General features: G+C 51.2%; 1 protein-coding gene across 1 annotated transcript in view; it reads left to right on the top strand.

The window, feature by feature from the left end:
• LOC108797727 (zinc finger protein 850-like) overlaps positions 1 to 9,801 on the top strand; it is a 36,658-nt gene that overhangs the window by 5,649 nt on the left and 21,208 nt on the right. The window contains exon 3 of the mRNA XM_018569380.1: positions 1,074 to 1,200. Coding sequence (XP_018424882.1) covers positions 1,074 to 1,200 — 127 coding nt within the window. The remainder of the gene's footprint in view (positions 1 to 1,073; positions 1,201 to 9,801) is intronic.

Here is a 9,801-nt window from a genome sequence, read left to right as displayed (position 1 = left end):
CACCTTTTTTTTTTTTTTTATTAATAATAAATGCACCAAAAATGAAGAAATAAAAAATGTTTATTAAATGTTGGCACTGAAGCCTGCGGAGGATTGCAGCCGGGATCATTGCATGTACAGTGCGCAGGCTCCGGTATTATTTGCCCCCAGCCCCGGGTCTGTACGGAGGTAGGAACCTTTCAATGCGCCCCCTACCCGCCAAAGCCCCCCCCCCCCCCCCCCCCCTTGAACCAAAAAAAAGTAACACAACATACAATAAAGTGCAGATAGAGGTGCTCGAGAAAGAGGGCCACAATATCCCTGCCCCGCCCCCCAGGGCCCAAGACTCCTGACAAGAGCAAGACACTCTAACGCAGGGGTCTCAAACCTCCAGCTGTGGTGGAACTACAAATCCCATGCGGCATTGCAAGATTCTCACAGCCACGACTCCCGGAGAGAGATGCATCATGGGATTTGTAGTTTCGCCACAGCTGGAGGGCCGGAGGTTTGAGACCCCAACGGTTACCATACTGCAATCGACCATATGGGTAACACGGCGCTGTCATGACTCTTGACCGCTTATGGTGCATCTTGGCAGGTTATCCTTCACCCAAAGTGGACCTGTCATCGGACATCATTTTTTTCACGTGGAGCGCAGGTTTACACATATTTTCTACCTCTCACGGAGATCTCAGTAGCCTCCCGGACAATGCCTCTGTCTGCTTTTTACTCCTGATGGACGGAGCCATCTTTGTTCAGGTGACCACCTACTTCCTGGCCCGAGGTGGCAGCTCAGAGATGACACAGTGATGTAAATCCCCGGGGCCTCTGCAGCTCTTGGCCAAACACGTCTACAAAGTCGCAACCGGGGGAGGCAGAGGAAATGCTTCCTCCTGCCCGCAGCTGACTGATGACATCATCAGGTTGAGCCTGACGGAGCCGTGTCTTTCTTCAACCTGAAATACTACGTAACTATCTCCTGCCTGGAATTCAGGGCATGTTATGGGATCACCAGTCACGCCAGGTTCCTTTTTATAGACAAGGTCTCCTCCTTTAAGGAACAGTTACATTGATCATAGACTCTTCTCTTGCAGGAGCAGGCTACCTTCGATGACATCGCGGTCTACTTCTCCAAGGATGAGTGGGATTACTTGAACAAAGAAGAGAAAGATCTATACAGGGAGGTGATGATTGAGAATTATCGGAGCCTCCAGTCGCTAGGTAAGACACCACAATCTATTTTTTTCCTATGGGCAGGTCCCAAATTTCGGAACCCCTTCCACGGTAGGTATCCAGTGTGTTATTGGCAGACATGACCGGGGGAGGATGTGTATGTGGATCTCTCTCTTCAGCTCTCTTAGTCATGTGACTGGCCGGCATCAACAATCATGTATGGACGGCCCGGGGGAAGAGTAAAGAAGGCGAACGCTATGAACCAGACAACTGGAGAGAATAAAGTGACAGTCAGACAAGGCAATAGTACACTATACCGCCAGACGTTTGTAGACACCCGACCAGCGCATCCGTCTAGGTGGCCAAAAATGGACGCCGCTGCTAATTATTGAGCGCAAGTGTTTCCAGTGAAGGGAAGTAAAAAGCACGCCAGCAGCATGATAGACCTTCCGTAAAACGTTATCAAATACTACATCCGATCCTCACACACACTTGTGATGACACTCGCTGCATAAAGCCCTCCGGAATGAAACCCACGCCAGTCACCGCCAGGGCGCGATTCTATTCTATGTGCCCAGTTCATGCCACGGCGCCGGTGTGATGTGTGGTGCGGTATAATGCAGACATGCTGCACGGTGGATGCCACCAGAGGTTACCGCACCGAAACCGTGCAAAATCCAAAAAATGGAAGATGGAATGTTGATGTATCATCGCAAGTGCCACCATCTTAGAGCCCAATAACATGGTGTGTGACATCGGTGTCTGTAGAATTACCATGATTTCTGAACAAAATCTATTTCCAGGCAAAGCTGTCCCCCTCTCACCCCCCCTTACCCCATCTCCCACCCCCTCTTACCCCATCTCACACCCCCTCTTACCCCATCTCCCTCCCCCTCTTTCCCCATCTCACACCCTCTCTTACCCCATCTCCCTCCCCCTCTTTCCCCATCTCACACCCTCTCTTACCCCATCTCCCTCCCCCTCTTTCCCCATCTCACACCCTCTCTTACCCCATCTCCCTCCCCCTCTTTCCCCATCTCACACCCTCTCTTACCCCATCTCCCTCCCCCTCTTTCCCCATCTCACACCCTCTCTTACCCCATCTCCCTCCCCCTCTTTCCCCATCTCACACCCTCTCTTACCCCATCTCCCTCCCCCTCTTTCCCCATCTCACACCCTCTCTTACCCCATCTCCCTCCCCCTCTTTCCCCATCTCACACCCTCTCTTACCCCATCTCCCTCCCCCTCTTTCCCCATCTCACACCCTCTCTTACCCCATCTCCCTCCCCCTCTTTCCCCATCTCACACCCTCTCTTACCCCATCTCCCTCCCCCTCTTTCCCCATCTCACACCCTCTCTTACCCCATCTCCCTCCCCCTCTTTCCCCATCTCACACCCTCTCTTACCCCATCTCCCTCCCCCTCTTTCCCCATCTCACACCCTCTCTTACCCCATCTCCCTCCCCCTCTTTCCCCATCTCACACCCTCTCTTACCCCATCTCCCTCCCCCTCTTTCCCCATCTCACACCCTCTCTTACCCCATCTCCCTCCCCCTCTTTCCCCATCTCACACCCTCTCTTACCCCATCTCCCTCCCCCTCTTTCCCCATCTCACACCCTCTCTTACCCCATCTCCCTCCCCCTCTTTCCCCATCTCACACCCTCTCTTACCCCATCTCCCTCCCCCTCTTTCCCCATCTCACACCCTCTCTTACCCCATCTCCCTCCCCCTCTTTCCCCATCTCACACCCTCTCTTACCCCATCTCCCTCCCCCTCTTTCCCCATCTCACACCCTCTCTTACCCCATCTCCCTCCCCCTCTTTCCCCATCTCACACCCTCTCTTACCCCATCTCCCTCCCCCTCTTTCCCCATCTCACACCCTCTCTTACCCCATCTCCCTCCCCCTCTTTCCCCATCTCACACCCTCTCTTACCCCATCTCCCTCCCCCTCTTTCCCCATCTCACACCCTCTCTTACCCCATCTCCCTCCCCCTCTTTCCCCATCTCACACCCTCTCTTACCCCATCTCCCTCCCCCTCTTTCCCCATCTCACACCCTCTCTTACCCCATCTCCCTCCCCCTCTTTCCCCATCTCACACCCTCTCTTACCCCATCTCCCTCCCCCTCTTTCCCCATCTCACACCCTCTCTTACCCCATCTCCCTCCCCCTCTTTCCCCATCTCACACCCTCTCTTACCCCATCTCCCTCCCCCTCTTTCCCCATCTCACACCCTCTCTTACCCCATCTCCCTCCCCCTCTTTCCCCATCTCACACCCTCTCTTACCCCATCTCCCTCCCCCTCTTTCCCCATCTCACACCCTCTCTTACCCCATCTCCCTCCCCCTCTTTCCCCATCTCACACCCTCTCTTACCCCATCTCCCTCCCCCTCTTTCCCCATCTCACACCCTCTCTTACCCCATCTCCCTCCCCCTCTTTCCCCATCTCACACCCTCTCTTACCCCATCTCCCTCCCCCTCTTTCCCCATCTCACACCCTCTCTTACCCCATCTCCCTCCCCCTCTTTCCCCATCTCACACCCTCTCTTACCCCATCTCCCTCCCCCTCTTTCCCCATCTCACACCCTCTCTTACCCCATCTCCCTCCCCCTCTTTCCCCATCTCACACCCTCTCTTACCCCATCTCCCTCCCCCTCTTTCCCCATCTCACACCCTCTCTTACCCCATCTCCCTCCCCCTCTTTCCCCATCTCACACCCTCTCTTACCCCATCTCCCTCCCCCTCTTTCCCCATCTCACACCCTCTCTTACCCCATCTCCCTCCCCCTCTTTCCCCATCTCACACCCTCTCTTACCCCATCTCCCTCCCCCTCTTTCCCCATCTCACACCCTCTCTTACCCCATCTCCCTCCCCCTCTTTCCCCATCTCACACCCTCTCTTACCCCATCTCCCTCCCCCTCTTTCCCCATCTCACACCCTCTCTTACCCCATCTCCCTCCCCCTCTTTCCCCATCTCACACCCTCTCTTACCCCATCTCCCTCCCCCTCTTTCCCCATCTCACACCCTCTCTTACCCCATCTCCCTCCCCCTCTTTCCCCATCTCACACCCTCTCTTACCCCATCTCCCTCCCCCTCTTTCCCCATCTCACACCCTCTCTTACCCCATCTCCCTCCCCCTCTTTCCCCATCTCACACCCTCTCTTACCCCATCTCCCTCCCCCTCTTTCCCCATCTCACACCCTCTCTTACCCCATCTCCCTCCCCCTCTTTCCCCATCTCACACCCTCTCTTACCCCATCTCCCTCCCCCTCTTTCCCCATCTCACACCCTCTCTTACCCCATCTCCCTCCCCCTCTTTCCCCATCTCACACCCTCTCTTACCCCATCTCCCTCCCCCTCTTTCCCCATCTCACACCCTCTCTTACCCCATCTCCCTCCCCCTCTTTCCCCATCTCACACCCTCTCTTACCCCATCTCCCTCCCCCTCTTTCCCCATCTCACACCCTCTCTTACCCCATCTCCCTCCCCCTCTTTCCCCATCTCACACCCTCTCTTACCCCATCTCCCTCCCCCTCTTTCCCCATCTCACACCCTCTCTTACCCCATCTCCCTCCCCCTCTTTCCCCATCTCACACCCTCTCTTACCCCATCTCCCTCCCCCTCTTTCCCCATCTCACACCCTCTCTTACCCCATCTCCCTCCCCCTCTTTCCCCATCTCACACCCTCTCTTACCCCATCTCCCTCCCCCTCTTTCCCCATCTCACACCCTCTCTTACCCCATCTCCCTCCCCCTCTTTCCCCATCTCACACCCTCTCTTACCCCATCTCCCTCCCCCTCTTTCCCCATCTCCCACCCCCTCTTACACCACCTCACACCCCCTCTTACCCCATCTCACACCCCTTCTTTCACCATCTCACACCCCCTCTTACCCCATCTCACACCTCCTCCTACCCCATCTCACACTCCCTCTTACCCCATCACACACCCCCTCCCTCACCCATTCAGATGTTTTTGAAAAACTTCCTTACAAAGCTTTTTCATACTAACCTAACTCCACCAACCGTGTCCCTTACCGGCGTTGCTTCCAGGAGTGACAACTGGTGGAACCAGTGCTACAATCTGTGCCCGTGCCAACTGGCCACCTCTCCATGCAGCCTTCCGAATAATGAGAGGGCCCTGCTGCTGGACATCCAATAGGAAGTGTCCTTGTCACATATGCAATGACGTGGTCACTTGAAGAAGGACGCTGTGCAGAGAAGACTCGGGACCTCGTGTGTGACATGAGCACGGGTTTTGGTGAGTAATATGGTCATTTGGATTAGGCATTCTGTTACACTAGCTCAGCAATATACTGGGGGGCGGGTTTGAGCTGTGAACCAATCACAATATTCCACGCCCTTGAGGACCTTACTCTCCCTTCTGCATATTTAGGGAGAGATCTACCAGTGTATAGTTGGGCACAATACCTGGACACTTGGAGCCCATGCAAACATGTGCAGAACCTTCAAATTTGAATGTATCTTTTGGGATCATTTGATCCCACTGTGTTGGAATTCTTTATCCAGACCTCCATTCGGCTAAACATAAGCAATTGCATGCTCCTCCCTGTTGCCCAGATGATACGTGCCAGCCACATTCAAATCATACTTTCTACCAACCTAATTGTTTCTGTAAAGTATTTGGACTTATGTCTGAGGCGATGAACTGAAGAGAGAGACCACTGTTGTCCCAGTCAGCCAACTGTGGGCTAGACTAGAGGACATCTAAAGAAATCCTTTGTCTTCTTTGATATCGCTCTTCTTGTAGTAAGACCAGTATCTGAAGAAGAAAGGCAGGAACAGGAACTAGAAGGAAATCTAGATTGATAGAGACCTCGATGGTCTCAGAACAGTTCTCGAAGGACAGCAAAAGAAAGGTGAAAGGTTGTATTTGCAAACTTGCTTTAGTTGGCTTGATATTTTAAAGGAACTAAAGCGCTTGTAAACTGTATGATTCTGGAAACGTCTGATCGTTGTTGCTTAAAGGCAGCAGCAATTGTGTTCTTTTCCTTTCGCGGGGTAACATTTTAGAAGCGATCACGCACTTACTAACACGCTTGCGAACCTATTTCATGTATATGTAACGGAGTTGTTATCATCTTCATCCCATTGACTTTGCAGCTGAAGTAAATAATTGTTTGAATACTTTATTTAGGTTGGTGTCGCAGTTTGCAGTCCACATTCACACACCATATTGTTTGATGAAGGTGGTTATAGATGAAACGTTGGTTGTCTTTGGTACAGTACGTGATTTGTATCAAAAGTGAAGGTCTTCAGATTAGATCCATCGTGCCGCTACTCATATCTACACAACTCCATTGTTAAAAACTAATAAAAACATCTTTGAAAAGTAAAAAAAAAAAACTAATAAAAACATCAAAACAAAACAAAAAAAACCCTCAAAATTTGTCTTCATTAGAGCTTCCGCTTCCATTTTTACCTAGATCGGGAAAATCACAAGTGGCACCCAACAGGGTCTCAAAGACTTTATTCTTACTACTCAGAGTCAAATATCTATCGGGAAAAGGATGAAGTCGTTCCTTCCTCGCGTGATGGTTCTCATTTGTCCAGGTCATGGTATAGTTAGTAGTCACATTCATCTGGACTTGTTCTGTAACGTTGAAGGATTCTCACCATTCATCCATCTTGCTTCTGCAAAAGCAACTTAAAGGAGAACTATGGGGTTAGGGCTTTTCCCCATAGTTCTCCTTAGGGTAACGGGAGGACACAGCTGTAGCCCGCGGTATACTGAGACGCCGCAGCTGAAGCAATTGTGCCGGGATCCGCCCAGCTGCGTGACTGACAGCTGGCTCTGCCTATCTAGAGGCAGAGCCAGCTGTACCCGCCCCCTCCCCCGTCCGTTCCGCCAGTCAGCGCTGGCGGATCAGAGCGGAGAATCCAGCCCCTCCCCTGTCACGGCAGAGAGCCGTGACAGGATCGAGAGGTGAGCGAACGCCGGTGTGTGTTTCGCGGTAAAAAAAATTGCGCGCCCGTCGCGCGATTCCGAAGGCTACTTGGCTGTATCCCAATGGAAAACGCCCTCCAAAACGGCCCAAAGAAGTACATGTACTTGTTTGGGCGTCAGCCGTTTTGTAGCGCGTTCAGACGGGCGGAAATACGGAAAGGTGTGAACCATACCCATAGAAAACAATGGGATTTTCATGGTTGTACGTTTTGTAGAGCGTTCATAGAGCGTTGAACGCCCGACAAAACGGAAAGGTGTGAACGGGGCCTAAATGGGAAACCACTCAGATGAGCTATAAAACGTGTTGAACATTACAAATCAAGTCCAGTTGAATATGACTAAAGACTACTAGCTATGACGTGCTGGTGTTTGATTGCGCCTAATTCTCCTACAACCTAACTTCCTAGCCCTGCTTTTTGATCTTGTATACAAAAATGAGATAAATCTATGGTCATGCGATGGACATTCCAATATTTGCAACAAACAGTAATTAAGCTTTTTTTTATTTAAGAATATGTTATTAAATTATTATTTTTTTTCCATATAAAGAAATGAGGTGCAATATAGATATATAAAAGCTTCAGACTAGAAGAACAACAATAATAACAATTGCTCCGGCACCATGCCATAAAGACATATTCACCGTCACACTTCCACTTGTGTGATGATCCGGCGCCGGGTTTTACCTCCTGTCTGAGCTGCTCCGCTTCCTGCCAATCCACTCTGAACCTCTCCATTAAAAGTCCAGCTCACTTGTTCCGTGACGTTCGAGCAACCTGTCTTCACACCCAGGCGGACTCCCTGTTTATCGCTTGCCTTTGAAATCCCTGCGGTTTGCTATCACCTACCTTGTTCCCTGTGTGTCTCTGGATTCCCTCTTGCTCCCAGTGAGATCCTGTACGCCCTGCAGTGGACTGATCATCATCTTCTTCAGTGAGCCCTTGCACTTGTGTGTCTGTGTATAGGCTTCACTCCTGCCTGCTGTTGCATCCTCTGTGTCTGTGTGGGTGCGCTAGAGGGCCGCAACCTGGAAGGTGTCCAGCAGGCAATCATCCTCACCATTAGAGGCTCTGTTGAACACCTGGCCCTTCTTAGAATCTGCGCCTCTAGTGCATCCCCGGTAACACACAGACACCTACTTCCTGTGTTTTCAACCCAGACACCATTTTTTGCACGCTACTTTTAGTCGTTTTGTGTGCCCCGGTCGCCATACCGTGACATTCACGAGATATTAACTATCAATATCGAAAGCTCCTAAAGAATTGGGCAGTCAAAAACCACTCTGTGTACTGACGTAAATAAGCTTTAAAGGCCAACTCCAGTCAAAAAGTATTTTTTTCTCTCCCACCCACCTCTACCTCATCCTGATAGGCTTTGGCTTACCCTTACCTTGTGAAATCAGATATACTCCAACCAAGTTCCCCACCGCAGCCATTTACTAGTGGGGGGAACCTCAAATCCAGTGGTGCAACGGTACCCGACACCACTGGTCCCCTTCACTCCCTTCTGCTGATCCTCTTCTGCATCATGAGAGGACCCTGTCCAATGGACATCCAATAGGAAGTGTTCGCATTATGGACGCATTGACATAGACACTCAAAGAAAGACCCACCCAAGCAGGAAGTGAACAGAAGAAGAGAAGACTCTGGGCTGCGGCGTCATGTGACCGCGTCTTGAAAGAGAAGTAAAAGCCAAACAGTTTTTTTTTGGCTTTACTTCTCTTTTGGGTCACAGGAATGCATTTTTCTGTTATATGCTGACAGTGCAGAGCCACTCTGCGGCTGGAAGGGATTCCAACAGTATTGTTGGGATCCACCCAGCTGCCAGATTGACAGGTGGCTCTGCCTCTCTAGAGCCAGCTGTGCCCACCCCTTTCCCTGTCTGTCCCTCCAGTGAGCGCTGGAGGGGGGAATCCCTGTGGTTCCTCATCACTCATCTCTTGGTGTATATAGAGCCAGCATGCGGGAGCTGCAGTGGCCAACACCGTCTCTAAGTATTGGGAAGAGTATATTTCACTCTCCCAACACTTCTCCTTTAAGGTAAGTAAAAAAGGGCTTTTAGATAGGGATTTGTTTTTAACCGGCAATCAAATGGTTGAGCATAAGATAGAGGGGTAGGTGGGGGGTAAAATGTATCCTTGGATTAGGCTTTAAAACAAGCCCTCACTGGCCTGTATACCTGCAGGCTTTGTGGAGAAAATCATCTTCATATTTAAAAGAAGGACTGAAGTCATTCAAGTCAATCTGTCAGCATCTTAGCTCACCCCGTTACCCCCTTCAAGAGCTCTGTGTTTATATTAGAGATAAGAAGGCTGCTCAGTCGTTGCTGGGAAGGGTGAGCTGAGCTGCTGAGTTACTGCTAGGGGTGAGGGACCAGGGGGAGCTGATCCTCTAAGTATCTGCTAAGAGGCAAGAGCAGGGGAAGCTGAGCTGCTGAGTACTTGCTAACAGGCAAGAGCAGGGTAGGCTGAGCTGCTGAGTACTTGCTAAGAGGCAAGAGCAGGGGAAGCTGAGCTGCTGAGTACTTGCTAAGAGGCAAGAGCAGGGGAAGCTGAGCTGCTGAGTACTTGCTAACAGGCAAGAGCAGGGGAAGCTGAGCTGCTGAGTACTTGCTAAGAGGCAAGAGCAGGGGAAGCTGAGCTGATGAGTTACTGCTAGGAGGGAAGAGCAGGGGAAGCTGGACT

This window comes from Nanorana parkeri, unplaced genomic scaffold, assembly GCF_000935625.1.
Source record: "Nanorana parkeri isolate BGI_ZX_2015 unplaced genomic scaffold, ASM93562v1 scaffold1326, whole genome shotgun sequence".
Lineage (NCBI taxonomy): Eukaryota > Metazoa > Chordata > Amphibia > Anura > Dicroglossidae > Nanorana > Nanorana parkeri.
This window is presented reverse-complemented; position numbering and strand designations above follow the sequence as displayed.